The sequence below is a fragment of the Coloeus monedula genome, assembly GCF_965178545.1.
Source record: "Coloeus monedula genome assembly, chromosome: 7".
In the NCBI taxonomy this organism is placed as follows: domain Eukaryota; kingdom Metazoa; phylum Chordata; class Aves; order Passeriformes; family Corvidae; genus Coloeus; species Coloeus monedula.
The window spans coordinates 24,659,826-24,674,214 of record NC_138787.1 but is presented as its reverse complement, the minus strand read 5'-3'; the positions used below and the strand labels follow the sequence as shown (position 1 = coordinate 24,674,214).

Below are 14,389 nucleotides of genomic sequence, written 5' to 3'. Positions count from 1 at the left end.
TCCCCGCCCCTGCCGCCGCCGGGCGCACGCGCGGCCGGTGTCACCCGGTTCCCCCCCCGCCTCCTCCGTCCCCGGGCGCACGCGCAGGGCGGCAGCGGCCGCCGGTCCCTCAGGCGGTGCCGCCCGCCTGGGCCGGTGACAGCGGCATCTCCGCCTTCTCCCCCCTCGCCCCCCCCCCGCAACCATGGCGAGCGGCCGCGCCGAGGAGGCGGCGGCGGCGGCAGCGGCCGAGGAGGAGGAGGAGGAGGCGGCGGCGGCAGCGGCGGCGCGTCTGGCGGCGGCGCTGCGGCAGCGGCTGCGGGGCTGGGAGGCGGCGCTGGCGACGGCGCAGCGGCTGCTGGTGTGGGAGAGGCCGCTGCACAGCCTGGTCACCGCGGCCGCGCTCGGCGGGGCCCTCTGGTGAGCTGGGGCGGGAAGGGGGACCGGCGGCTGTCGGTGCCGCCCGTCCGGTTCGTGCCCGTGCCCGTGCCCGCAGCGTGCGACGGCTTTGGGGCCCGCGGTGGTGTCCCTGGGTTCCGGCGGTGTGTGTTCCTGCAGCCGCACCGCCGTGGGATATGCACAGCCGGGAGTAGCCGCGCTGTTTTCCTCTGACAGGCATAAACAGGCCCCTCCCTGAGGGGAGAAAGTGCCAGGAGGATTTGCCTTGTCCTGCGATAATAAAATGCAGATGGGCCCAACTGGAGCCTCGCCCAGGCACGTTTCTGCTTAATTTTTGCATCCGTGTTTTTATCAGTTCATTTCACTCAGTAACTGCGGTCAGAGATCTCCACGGCCTCCTGCATCGGCAGCTGCCCTGCGGCGTTTTATTTAAACCTTTCTGCTCGGTAATCTTTCCCGGGAGGTGCTGATTTTTCACTCGGTTTTGGTGTGAGATTATTCCACCTTTCCTGTTTTCCCTTCTCTGCCTCTCCGCGGGGCAGCAGCATGAGGAGATGGGAGTGTGAGTGGCAGAGCCCAGCTGTGGAGGGGAATGAAAAACATCCTGTTTGTTTGTATAAACAGTGAGTCATTTTTACTGTTGAAAACGCTCTGTCAGTGGCTTTCCCAGCAGAAAAGGTCAGAAGTGGCCAGGGAAAGAGCTAAAGGTTGGTTGCAGGTGAAATAAGAAGGGGCAGATTCTGAAGTTAGAGGAGGGAAAAGTATGTGACCGAACAGCCTTTGAAGTCTCTCTGATGAGGCAGTTTATGTTCTGTTTCCTCATCCATACAATTATCAGAGGTGTACGTGGTAGCTGGCACATAAACTTTTTTGGGTTACTCTACCACCTGAAAAGTCTCAGAGCAGAGCTATGAAGTGAGGAGGGGGAGAGGTGCAGGTGAGATGGCAGGGGTGGTAGACAATGACAGCCCAGGGGCTGTGCATGATAAGGTTGAGAAGAGCAAAGAGTGCCCAGAATATGGGACAGCAGAGAGAGATTTAAGTACAGCAGAGGAGGAAAAATCATTTAGGGTCCCATGGAGGATTCAGCCAGCATCCTTTAACTGAAATCCATAAATGAGATGGAATAGGAGGAGATCCATCCTGAGATGATGTGTTAAGCTACAGAATTGGCTGTTTAATGAGAAGGAATACAAACGTTGTTTAGGTTGTTAAAGGTCCTGTAAGCCCATGGAAAGTGCAGCTTTTGTTCTGTGCTGCCCAATGAGGCACATTTCACTTCCAGGTTCTCTACCTGTGACTGTGGCTTGGTGGGAACCCCTCCCTGCTCTGCACTGTGAGATTTTCCCTGACTCCAGTCTTTGTTTGGTGTATTTGACATTAGTTTCTGGCAAACACTCACTGAAGAGGAGCAGGGTAAAAAAGCAAAACTGCTCTTCCCTCCTGGAAAGGAATGTTCGTTAAAGAGGTGAAGGTGAATGCATTTCCCTTTTTTTTTTTTTTTTTTTTTTTTTTCTGGAGTGACTTAAAAGCAGCTCCTCTGAACTAGAGAAAAGGATGAATGCAGACAGCCACTGCTGGCACAAGTGCCACCCTGGCACCTTTGCTATTGAATCTCTGTGGAGTGGGGAGATAAATTCTTTGAGTGGCATTGCCCAGCTGTGTGTGAGTGGTATTGTGTGATCTGGCAAGTGGCTTGATCCATTGTGTGGATGAGGGACATGAAAGGTTTCATGTCACAAAGCAACTAAACGATTTAAGTGCTAGCTAGGCTCTGGTGAAACGGGGAGGTTTGTGATAAGAGAATGGGCATCTAGAATGGCAAGATGCATTACCTGCTTGTAATGCTGGACCTTGCCATGACAAATGGGATGTAGGTTTCCAGCGAACAGGCCGAGTTGCAAACAGTTTTCTGCTACAGCAGTCTGTCTTTATGTTATCTAGAGCCTCCACCTTGAGGCTTTGGAAGGACTTGTCCAGGGAGCATTAGCTTTGTTTTGCAACCTAGGGAGGAGCTCAGAAGCAGGGGAGGAGAGCACTGGGAGATGGCAGGGAGTCAGCTGTCTGGTGGTGGGCAAAGGCACTATTTGAGAACGTGCTGTGGTGTGAGTGGGTGTCTGCAGAGTACAATGCTTGCTGCAGTAGCCCATAGCAGTTGGATATTTCTGCTTCGAGCCATATCTATTTGCTCATCAAGAGCAGTAATTTGCTGTCTTTTCACTGCCTAACAAGTTCTTGTTTGATTTCTAGGTTGTTTTCCTCCACCTCCCTGAGACCCCTCTTTCTCCTCAGCATGTCCCTTCTTGGCATCCTCTTGTTGGAGAAGTGGAAACCCAGGTTCCTGTTTGATTTCTCAGGTATGTGATGATTAGCACTGTAGATAGTGACACAGTTCTAGTGTTACCAGCTGCTGGGCTATGGCTATGGCCCTTCCTGGACTCTCTTAGCAGTAGTGTAAGTCCTATTCCTATTTTTACTGCAGGCCCAGATACTGGTGCTGCTTCTTATCTGTGTCAGAGGATTAGGATGTATCCTAATGCTCTGGGCATGGGGGAGAATTGCTCCCAGTGCTGAGAAATTCTGGGAGTGGCTCATTCTGAGAGTGGCTAAGGGGCCCAGCTAGCTTGCCAGGGAAGCTAGTGACAGGGATCATGTGTTTCTGCTGTGTCTTTTCTCTCCTGCAAATGTAGCAAAAAGATCATCTCAAGTCTGAGCACGTATGGCCAGCTGAGCTGAGGGAAGGAAAGGAGGGGATGAAAGTGTATTGGTTTTAGTTAAGTTCAGCGTGGGCTTGTGCCTTGAAAGAAGCAGAGCAAATGTGAGCCACTTCTTGTGGCAGGTAGCAGAGTGGATGATGAGGTCTGGCAGCAGCAACAGTTAGTGTATTGTACCTGTACTGAACAGCATCTGATCTCCAGCTAATCAGTGAGTCTGATCACCTGTCTTATCTTTCCCATTTATTGAAGGGTCTGTGCCAACATTAGACACAAAAGCAGCAAGAGGAATAGCCTCATAAAGATGATAGACATGGACTGGCTGCTGTCTGCTTCGAGTACCTCCTTCTTTGAGTTTATTAAATGACGGAACCCAGACCTTCCTACTGTATCTACTGCTGCTGTTCAAAGGCAGCTCAGGGCCCTCCATCCCTGCCCCTCTACTCCAGGGAGAGTTTCTGAATGAAAGCCCCTCTATATGTGTGTTTGTAAGGTGCCCTTTATTTGACCTAAAAGGGTACTGACTTAAAGGGTGCTTTCACAGAAATCCTGATAAGATTAGATATGTTACAGCTGTAGTCTTGAAACTGTTTGTTCTGTGTGGTTCAAGTAACCAGGCAGTTAAACTGGACTGGCCAATTTAATTTCCTGCTTATTCACATTGGTTTTTAAAGGGAATAGTTTAAAGCCAACCCAAACCACCTCACTTGAAACATGTCCAGAAATGCGAAAGTCTGGTGTCCAGTACAGAATGGTGTCATTGAGGCAGGTGGGGGTGGAATCATTCCAGCAAGTACTTGGCCTGTAAAAGTTGTGTTGTCATAGAAGAAATAGGAAATTCATACTGAAATCTATTTATATGATGCAGAGCCATGAAGAATAAAAAAGAAAAGCAAACAAAACTGCAGCACCAGGGGTTAGGCTCGTCCTAGGCCATCTGCTCTGCTGGAAGTCAGTGCACATCCGACTGTGCCTCTCCTCAGTGTTCTTCACATATTTCACTCCTTCCTGCTTTTCTGCTGCTGACAGCAGAGAACAGGGACACCTTTCTGATGTGCCTGGTTAGGTCACAGCCCTGATTTTGACATGGTCCACTGGACCATGTTTCCTTTGCTTCCACAAGGAAGGAATGGTGCTCTGCATTCCTGAGGGGCCTCCCGTTGAACTGGTACTCCTGAACACTTAGGGGTTCTTGTTTGGCTCTCACTTCCTGCTGAAGCAGAGCTGTAGCTTTGTGGCTTACCTCCTTAGTGCTTCCTGTAAGCCTTTTCTGGAGTTCTGGGAGATGGGTCAGTACCATATTTTCAAGAGTCAGCATGTACGTACAAGAGTCAGCACGTGTGTCTCAGATGACTGCTTATAAGATGACTTCTGAAGGAATGCTAAAACCTCAGCATGTGTTTTGCAGTTACTCACACACTGTGATCAGGGTCACACTAATAGCATCAAGCTGTGCGACTTTTTTAGGTCCTTTCAGAAGGGACTGCATATTTGCAGCTCCTGTGCAGGGTATTTTCTCAATATCTACATGGAGTTCTACTTAAACATTATTTAAGGACTTAGGAAGCATCTCCAATTTCTCCTGAAATGGGTATCAAGTAGGGATGTTTTCTGTAGCCTTGCTGTTTGGCAGCTGTGTTTCAGTCAGTGCAGGAGAGTGCAGTGTGGAAGAGCTCTAGCAAAAGTTTTGTTGCCATTGAATGCTAGTACTCCTTAAAAAGGGCCCCTGCTTTCTAGCTAAAGTTTACATACAGATGAAGAATGTCTCTTGGAGAAGTGTTGAAAACCTGTAAGAGCCAAGGAATCCATCAGCAATAGTTTGTCAGTACCAACATGTAACCTAAACTCCTGCATGGCTGTCTGATCTCTCAGAAGAGTCTGGTGTATATCAAGTGATTTGTATTAATCCACAGTCCAGTGTGAAATGCTGACAGAACGATTTCAGCCAGTTATTGATGATCTGAGGCCAGCTCTGGGTGTCCTGCTTGCCAGCTTAGTTGTGCTGGTGCTCGACAGTATTTCAGCACAGGTTGGAGTTAAGCCTTAACTGAGGGACCCTTTCCTGTTGGAAATGCTCTGGGTTTTTTGGAGTTGGGCTGTTCTTGCAACTAGTGTAAGATTCCAATGCTTTTCAGTGGCCAGAAGGCAGACTACTCTACTACAGGAAGCAACATACTGTTGATCTTAAAGACAGCTTGTGTTTTGCCAGATAGCTGAGATCATGTGAAGACCCTGCAGCCTGCTGTAATGTTCTGCTCCCCAAAGTGTCTCTGAAACCTTCAGGATCAACTGAGGAGAATTGTTTCACTCCCTCTGCTGGCGTATTTTGGATGGCTGGGATGACTGCAACCAGTCGGAGAGGAGTGGGGTTCCTGTGCCATCCCACTTACTGTGTTGCTGGCACATCTGTCCAGCAGAGGTGACGAGCATCCCAGCACCTCGTTTGATACACTGTACAGCTGGTGTAGCCAACCCTCACAGACTGGCTAGTGCCAGATGTAATGTGTTTGGTGATTTAGCACAGGTGATAGATGAGGCTTAGAGATAGAGCTGGATTTCTCTGTGCTGCGATTAAGCAGCTTTAGATTCCTGAGCACAATAACAAAACACAGCAATGGCAGTTGCAGGAGGGAAGCAGCTGCCCTGTGGGGGTGAAGCTGCATCCATAATATTCACTTTGCAGCCCAAGCTTCCTCTGTGAGCTGCCCCATCCGCCATGCCAAATGTTTCTGGGCAGAAGAGCGAATGGACAGCCCAGTCTGAGAGCAGTTGACTCCTCTTGTCAGGCCTGATTACTGGAAATCTGGGTCACGCTCTCAAAGAATCGCCTCCTCCCTGGGTGATTGGCCTCCTGCTCCACTGCGCGAGCCGGCTGGTGCAGTGCCTGCAGCGGGAGGAGGAGTCTGGCAGACTTGGCCCAACGTCCTGTGTCTTGGGAGAACAGTGGCAGGGCTGCTACAAGCAGTTGGTCTCTTCTGTGACTTGAGCTGGATGGAGTCTGAAGTCTCACTGGGTGATTGCAGTGATGGTTGTTTGCCTCTTCGGTGCATTCCCCTGAGGGAGTCATTGCTACTCTTGGGCTTTGTGCCTGGCTGGTGACTCCAGGGAGGATTCAAACCCCTTTTTGCACAAGTTGCATTTCCTTAACCCATTTCTGACTATAAGCCTGGTCTCTGAAAATAAACTCTCCTTTATTTTAATTCTGTTTACATGGTGACATGCAGTGTGGGGGACAGGGTTAGGGTTATAACCTCATGCACTGAGTTTGCTGCTGGTCAGACAGCATCAAAGATACATCAGCCCCTGCCAGCTCTAGGACAGTGGGCAGACTGGTACAGGAGGGTAGATCTCAACGAGCTATCACAGCACAAACAGGGCATTGTTAAATACAGGAGACTTATAAAGGCTGTGTTGATAGAAGAGCTTTGGTTGAGCCCTGTACATCCTGAGACACCAGTCAGCTTGCCAGGATATCCCAATCTGTGAGCAACCAGGCTCATGAATTTCAGTTGTTGTAGAATTTTTTTTTCCTCAATGTATCTAAAAGCAGAGCATAATCATAAGTGACCTCTGCTATTGAAACACTGCTCCTCTCTTCAGTACTGCATGAACTAAGTCCCTATTTGATCATCACTGGGTTCAGTGCAGAGAAGAATGGGAGAGCCTTTCCCTTGCTCTTATCCAGAGTGACGGACCTTAGGAGTATAGTTATATCTGTGCCTGGCACAAAAGGCTGTCAGGGGGTATAAAAGAGCCCTAAAATTAGAAAATTATGCACAAGACTGCTATTTGTTACTTAATTCCGTGGGAGAGGATGGAGACAGCAGGGACATCTCTGGTATTTGTACACAGCATCCTGCCAAGGACAGGGCTGGTCAGTGGGAAATGCAGCTCAGACCTCCTGGTGCCATGTTTAGCTCCGAGATGGAAGCTGAAGCTTTGCCCAGCTCCAAAACTGTGCTGGCAGCCCCCTGTGAATGACAAGTGCTGGCACCCGCTGTGGGAATGGCACTGCCCAGACATGTGGGACACCAGGAAAAGCTGCATGATCCTTGGAGAGGAGAGTCCCATGTTAACACCAGGATACACTTCAGATATGAGTGTCCTGCCATGTGTGTGTTGGGTTGCAAGGTGTGCTGGGGTGCCCAGAGATCAGTGCTCTGCTGCTCCAAGTCTCCAGGCATGCTTCGCTAAAGCCTCCAAGCTCAGGCTGCAAGCCAGCGATTCCTGCTTGCATGAGAGCACAAAGAAGGTCCCCAGGGTCCATCCCCAGCTAAGGATCATACATCTTCAGCTCTGCTCTGTTCAACTGGTAAAAATGTCAGGTTTTATTTTTCACTTGGCTGACTAATCTGCTATGTTCTCTCTACAGCACAGCCATCAGAGGAGCCAGGAGGAGAGAGGTAAGCTCGCAGATGTGTTCCTTGGTGGGGAAGAGTGGGGAAGCCTTAGTTTAGTATGGTGATCTCACCTGTCCTTTTTTTCTGTTGTGAATAAACTGCATGGCCCCTGCTGTGAAACACTGCTAGTGACTTCTGCACTGGGAGCTGCTTATCAGCTCAGGAGCCACTGTTTGAGACTCCGGGGAAAGCTAGTGTTCTTTCAGTAGCAGTAAAACTCAAGTACTTCTGATGTTAGGAACTCTTAGGTTTCTTCCCTGGATCTGTCCTGAACTATTTTAAGAATCCTCCAGAGAGAAGGAAATCACTGAGACTGACTTCTGCAGGCTGCTCTCTCTGGTGGCGTGGCTTGCATCTTTGGCTCTGGTTGTAGGTCTGAGCACCACTCTCTGGCTACCTTGGACTTGGTGCCAGAGGGAGCCACATAACTAGTTACTCTGTGTGGCTTTGAGTAAACTGCTTTGCATCTTGGGCTTGTGGCATGGGGATTCTGTGGCATGGTATCTGCTGCTGCTTGGCTCAGGTGTCTCTTAACTTTCTTCCTGATTAAGGGGAAAAACTGTCTCCAAATCAAGCATCTTCTGTAGTTCAGTTGAAGATGCAGTCAGTATTGTCAAGTCTTTGGTAGGGAACTCTGCTTCCTGGTGCAGCTGTTCCTCCACTCCAGGAAAACAGACCATGTTCAAAGATTGTCTTCTTGCTCTTGTCTGTCTCTAGTGAGGGGGTGACTTCAGGGGCACAACCTCACCTGCTCAGTGTCCCTGAGCTGTGCCACTGTCTGGCAGAGAGCTGGGTCACCTTCAGGCTGTACCTGCAGGAGCTGCTACAGTACAAGAGGCAAAATCCTGCCAAGGTAAGCTGGAGATACCTACTCTTCTGTGCGGGGGCTTTTATTTCCATTACTAGTGGCTTAAGAGATGGAAGAATGTAAATTCAATATTTTTACAATTACTATCCCTGTCCAATATTTGCTGTTCATTCCTTGTAGATTCTGTGCCATGGGAGGTTTCAATAATGAGTAATTGACTTCCAGTATTTGTAAACTGGAGCTGAACTTAACCCCTCCTGTGAATGGCTTGCTGTACTTAATTTCATTTCTTAGTGTGCAAAGGAAGGTCTTAGATTGGGACTGGGGAGAAAAAAAGGGAAGCCTACAGTCTCTGGCCCTTTCACAGGTTCAATTCTTAAGATGGTCCTATTTCACTAGCCAAGATTGTAGCTAGCAAAATCCAAACACAGTGCTGTTCCTGAGTGCATGGAAACTTGTCATTAAACATGTTCTAATGGCTGTGATGTATGTTGTTTGGAAAGGGTTTCTAGAGAGGAGCTGGCTTAGCATCACAAAAAGTAGGACAGACCAACCACTAGGATTGTGTCAGGCTTCCTGGGGTTCAGTGTGCCAAAAGAAGTGGGTTTCTAACACTGCTAATTACTCCTTTTCTGTCCCAGCCACAGGTAGTAGAAGACCAGGTCCAAAGATGCCCATAAAGAGTGAATTCTTTGGGAGCAAAGCCCATAGAGGAACCTTAGCTTTTGCAGACCCTCTCCATTATGAACTGAACTCTTAATTGCTGGATTTTGTCCATATCTGAACCCATGCCCTGGTTTGCAGATTGTCTATTCTCACTTTGCCCCCTCGCCCCAGGAGAATGTCAGACAAGCCATCAGGGCTGCACCATTATACTTCACTTTTTCCAGGGGATGGAGGTCCTGGTCGGATGGGAGCATGGGCTCTGCTAATGCTTCTGCCAGCTGGTTTATGGCACAGCAGTGGCACAGCATCTGGTGACTCTGTAACAGGTTCCTGTCTCTGTCGGGACAGGACAGTTTTCTCCTGAAGTGCTGAGCTTTACGGGAGAAATGTACAAGTGGCAATTGGCAATATCCCATCCTATCCTCAAGGAATGTAATTTACTTCATAAAGAACTGTCTGATAAAGTTTTGATTTGTTTTATTGGGTGTTGGGTTACCTTGGTCATCCTGTGCTTGAACCTGTAATGCTTACACCTTAACCCAACTGAGCTGTCCAGGTTGTGACTGTCAGCACCTGAATGTACTTGGTGCAGAGCTGGCTGACTGACTTGGTTAGGACCATCCCTCATCTTGTACTAACTGGGTTTCTGGCATTGGTTGCGTAGATGTTTCTCTCCCTCTTGTCACTTCTGTTTGTTCCTCTCTTCCTTCAGTTCTGCATGAGTGTCTGTTCAGGCTGCCTGATTCTGGCTGTAGTTGGACACTATGTTCCAGGCATAATGATCTCCTACATCATTTGTGAGTATAAGCAGCTCTCTTGTCTGACTTAAGCTGAGACATGACCTAACTGTGCTGTTGATAGGCTGGTAAAAGCAGATTTGTAGTTTTCTCAAGGGGGTCTGTGCTAGGTGATGAATCGATATACAGGGAATGTGTTCTGGGAAGTCTCTCTAAGTGCGTGCATGCAGTACAACTGCAAAGGCAGGAGAGGGAGCCGTGACTAAAACATTGGTGCCCTCTGTTCCCCGCAGCTCAGGCTGTGCTGGCCGAGGCTCCAGGGAAGCAGGGAGCTACAGTCTCTCAGTTCCTAATGTGAGCAAATCCATATCGAGAGTGTTGTTAACAAAGCTGCATGTTGGGTAAATAGACCTTTTTCACTGCATCGTGAGTCCCTAATAATTCTGTTCTGGTGCTCTGCTGTGAGCGCATCTGCATATGAGCTCTATGCTGCTACCCTTATAAAAATTTTGGTGATAATTAGTTTTAATTCTCATTTAAGCTCGTTTCAGGACTTCTATTGCATGTTGGGGCTGGGGTGCAGTGGCTGAAGAGAAGGGCCTACACTTCATCTTAACATAAATCTATATTCTATCTGAGATCTGGCAGTTAAACCTGGTTAATCAAGCAGCTTTGCAGTGAGTGAGAAGAGCCATGGATGAGGATTTTTGAGCAGTCAGATGGGAAAGCACGTGCCATTGAAATAGGTTTCCCTTGATGCAGACTTTCTCAGTGGCACCACAGGAAGAGTTGGGTTGTACTTGGTCTGTCTCTCACACTACCTGCATTCCATGTCCACAGTGCTCAGCATTCTGCTCTGGCCTCTGGTGGTCTACCATGAGCTGATCCAGAGGATGTACACACGTTTGGAGCCTGTCCTGATGAAACTGGACTACAGTATGAAAGCAGAGACGCTGCACCACAAGCATGAGAAGAAGAGTAAGGACCTACCTTCTCTCTGGCTTTTTTTGGTGCTGTATTCCTAGGGTGGAGCTGTAGAAAAAGGACAATAGGAAACCATGTCTGCCAGCACTGTGTGGTGAAAGGCTGCAGAGGAATAGGGGAAATGAGGTGGAAACTTAAGGATTATGGGAGAGCAACTGTGTGCTCCCAGGTGATCCTGAGAACAGCACATGAGAGCAACAGGTTATGCTTGTCTCCAGGAACCCTGTGCTCTTCCACAGGGTAGCAGAAGTAAGGGAAAGTGATGTATAAAGGCAGAAAATGCATTCAGTGTCATGTAAAACCTTTCTTTTCTTTCTGACAGAGCGACAGGGGAAGAGCGAGCCTGCAGCAGGTGATGAGCCAACAGCAGAGACGGAGAGTGAGAGTGAAGCAGAGCTGTCAGGCTTTTCCCCAGTGGTAAGAGCACAAAGAGATTGGCAGGAGCCAGTCCCTCTTGTCTGGTCTATAGCAGCTTGGGAGCCGAGGGGTGGTCTGAGTACAGCAACAATGATAACACACGGCAGAGCAATAAATCACTTCTTTGCAGAATTCTAAGGGGAGAAGGGCATGTGTTTGATGAAGGCCATCATTTCCAATCTGGGTATTGAGAATTTGGTGCCACAGAGCTGGTGACGCCGTAGCAGGACAGGGCCAGCCATGCCCCAGCCTCCTGCTGACCTCAGAATTACTTTGATGGTTATGCTTCATGCTCAGAGAATGTGAGTGTCTCTTGAAGAAATGAAACCCCTGGTATAATGTGCAGGGGCTCCTCAAAACTGGAAAAGGGAGTTGAGCAGCTCTAGTGTCTCTTACACAGTTCTCTGCTTTCAGACAGATTGTGTGTGACCTTTCTATATTTGCACCACAGAAAAAAACCAAGCATCTTTCTTCACATAGCTCTGGGCATGTAGCTGGACTGTGAGGTGGGAAGCCTGTTTCCAAAGGAATGTGGATAGCACTGCTACTTGTAGAAGGCTTCATTGCGCTCGGTGTGAATGCAGAAGGGAAAGGGGTGTTCTCCTTGGTGATCCCAGGAGAGGAAGAAGGATCAAAGCCTTCTGAGACTCCTACAGTCTCATCCCATCTTGTGCTGCCTCTTTTGTGTTCTTCACTGAGAGCAGGCAAAGCTCTGGGCCAGTGAGCTGAGACTGCCCTTCCTTCCAGTGCAGGAAGCACTTTGCCAGCATACTGTTCCTCCAGCAAGGACTTCTGCCTGGAAGGTCTGGAGGTGCCCATAGGCAGTACTTGTACTTAGTAACACAGGAATTTGTCTCTCTGCCTTCATCCCATGCAGGTGGATGTGAAGAAAACTGCCCTAGCACTGTCAATCACAGATTCTGAGCTCTCTGATGAGGAGGCTTCTATCCTGGAGAGTGGGGGCTTTTCTGTTTCAAGGGCTACCACCCCACAGCTGACGGACGTTTCTGAAGGTACATGATGGGACATCTTGCTGCCCCCTTATCCTCGGTGTTTTGGCCCAGAACAACGGGTCTTACAAATGGGAGGGCAGGTAGAGAGCCCAGCTATTTGCATGGGAAGAGCATTGAAAGGAGGAAGGAAAAGCAGTGCAGCATGCCCTGTCTTCATGGCTGATCATAAGCTGGTCCTGAGTGGACATCTGACTCTAATTACTGCCCCACAAAGCAATGCTGTCTTGTGACTCCAGCAAAGGAGCAAGGCCACCCACAAAGTTCCACAGAAATAACTGAATAGGATAGTCACACACCTGTATGTGATGCTGGGTGAAACAGGTCAGGCACCCCATCCTGTCAAACTTACTAGCTCAGAGAAGGGCTGGTTAGTGGTGAGGAACATGGGGGTAATCACTTGGATGTGGCTAATTGGGTGTCTGGGAAGGAGCAGGCAGGGGACGTGCTGTAAACACAGTTTCCCTTACCTTGGGGGTTTTGATGGGGGCTCTAGATGCAGAGAGCATGAGCTGGAGCAGGAAGTCCTCTCTGGGCACAGAGCACATAGAACAGGATCACAAAAGAAACATTCCATGTGAATCATGCCACTGGCAGGAGGGAATAGCTGCAGACCTCTTCCTGCTGTGCTCCAAGGATAGGGAAGGTACCTGAAAGTCAGCTGTGGTGTGTCAGCTGGGGTAAGGTGGGTGAGAGGTCAAGGTGAGGGAACCTGTATCTTAATGCTGGTGCCTTTCAGACCTGGATCAGCAGAGCCTGCACAGTGAGCCAGAGGAGTCATTTTCCAAGGACCTGGCAGAGTTTCCATCCGTGGAAGAATATCATTCCAGAGACCTGGGACCACAGAGTGATGAAGACGTGTTTGGTGTGCCTCTGGGTCCTGAGCTTGCCCACGCTGCCTGTGAGCTGGACTCAGCAGAGAAGGAGGCCGTGGACTCTGACCTCTCCATCCTTCGCCTCGCGTCTCCTCTCCATTTTGTAAATACGCACTTCAATGGGAGTGGGCAAGCGGCAGGAGGCAACGCAGAGCCAAAGACTGTCCCTGCCCCAGGCTTGGGCATCTGCATTAACACGCTGAGCGAGGAGATCGTCACCACTGCCATCACCACGGCGGTGCAGAACACCCTCTCTGCCCTCCTACGGTCTTCAGAGGCCAGTGAAGGGCCCTCCCTCTCTGAGTTCCTCCCCACCGAGCCTGAAGAGAAACTGAGCTTCCAAGCACACCTGTCAGAGAGCGAAGTGGTGGAGACAGAGACAGAAGCTTCACCAGAGGATGAGGAGGAAGCAGATGACTTTGAGCTACTGGATCAGGGGGAGCTGGAGCAAATGGATGTAGAGCTGGGGCTCAGAGAGGAGCAGGAGGCACAAGAGGCTGCTCCATCTTCCTCCTCTCACGTGCTTGCTGAGCTGCCAAAGCAAGGAGATGAGGAGGAGGCAGTGATGACAGCAGCATCTATGTCTTAGGTCTTATTTGTGCACCCCCTTTTTCTCCATCATCGCTGGAAAGAAGGAAAAACTCACAGAGTGAACGTGCAGTGGGTTTTTAGATGTTTGTGTTGACTGGGATGGAAATGCATCAGTGTTAATGTGCTATGTCAGGAATAATGAATCCTTTCCATCCTTCTAGAGCCTGGCCTTCACTGGCTGAGCAGGAGGCCCTGCGGCTGGGGAGGAGCCAGCTCCTAGAAGCCTTATGCCACAATCGAAACACCAACCCCAGCAAACGCTTCCTAGTAATGGTGCAGTATTTCGGTCTGTCTTCTGTTGTCTTTCGTTTTGCACGCAGAGTACCGAGCTAGCTGTAGCTGCTGCTAATACCCACATCCCCAGTAGGACATATGCAATCTTATTTTATTGGGTTTTTAAATGGCTAAAAATGTAAATAATTTTAACTTTCATTGGTTTTGTCTGGGGGGAGGGATGGGGTGCACAGTCAATTGTGGATCTCAGGGGTTAGCAAAGGGAAAGAGGTCTTTGGAGCAGAGGGTAGCAAGGGGACAAGGGCAGATGGGTGTTGTGCAAAGAGACCCCTTCTGCAGACTGCTACTGTCTTTTGTGTCACTGCTGGAACAGGGTGTTGGGTGATACCTGCTTTTTTTCCCTGTCTCATTTGAGTTCTGTTACTGGGTGGCTGTGGAGTTAATTTTTTTGCAATCAATGAAATTCACTCCTGGCCCTGTTCAGTACTCCAGTTTCTTGCTGCCGTGGCATCTCCTGCCTTCCGCACCACTGACCCTTCTAGCACCCCATCTGTGCTCTGGTGGGCATCGTAGCA

The 14,389-nt window shown here is 49.4% G+C and overlaps 1 protein-coding gene across 1 annotated transcript; it reads left to right on the top strand.

Annotated features, from left to right (window-relative positions):
- The first annotated feature begins 76 nt into the window (after positions 1-76).
- Positions 77-14,294, top strand: RETREG2 (reticulophagy regulator family member 2). The gene is made up of 9 exons (XM_082284795.1): positions 77-399; positions 2,629-2,735; positions 7,465-7,495; positions 8,210-8,345; positions 9,679-9,763; positions 10,544-10,681; positions 11,010-11,104; positions 11,982-12,117; positions 12,854-14,294. Exons 1-9 carry the CDS (start codon positions 185-187, stop codon positions 13,576-13,578), a joined length of 1,668 nt encoding a protein of 555 aa, XP_082140921.1. The 5' UTR covers positions 77-184; the 3' UTR covers positions 13,579-14,294.
- The last annotated feature ends 95 nt before the right edge of the window (positions 14,295-14,389 follow it).

What these genes read in the sequence shown, in the direction of transcription:
- RETREG2 (XM_082284795.1), top strand. Translation starts at nt 185, where the DNA reads ATGGCGAGCGGCCGCGCCGAGGAGGCGGCGGCGGCGGCAGCGGCCGAG. An exon ending in AATGATCTCCTACATCATTT is followed by an intron (nt 9,764 to 10,543) that starts GTGAGTATAAGC and finishes CCATGTCCACAG; the next exon opens with TGCTCAGCATTCTGCTCTGG. An exon ending in CCACAAGCATGAGAAGAAGA is followed by an intron (nt 10,682 to 11,009) that starts GTAAGGACCTAC and finishes TCTTTCTGACAG; the next exon opens with AGCGACAGGGGAAGAGCGAG.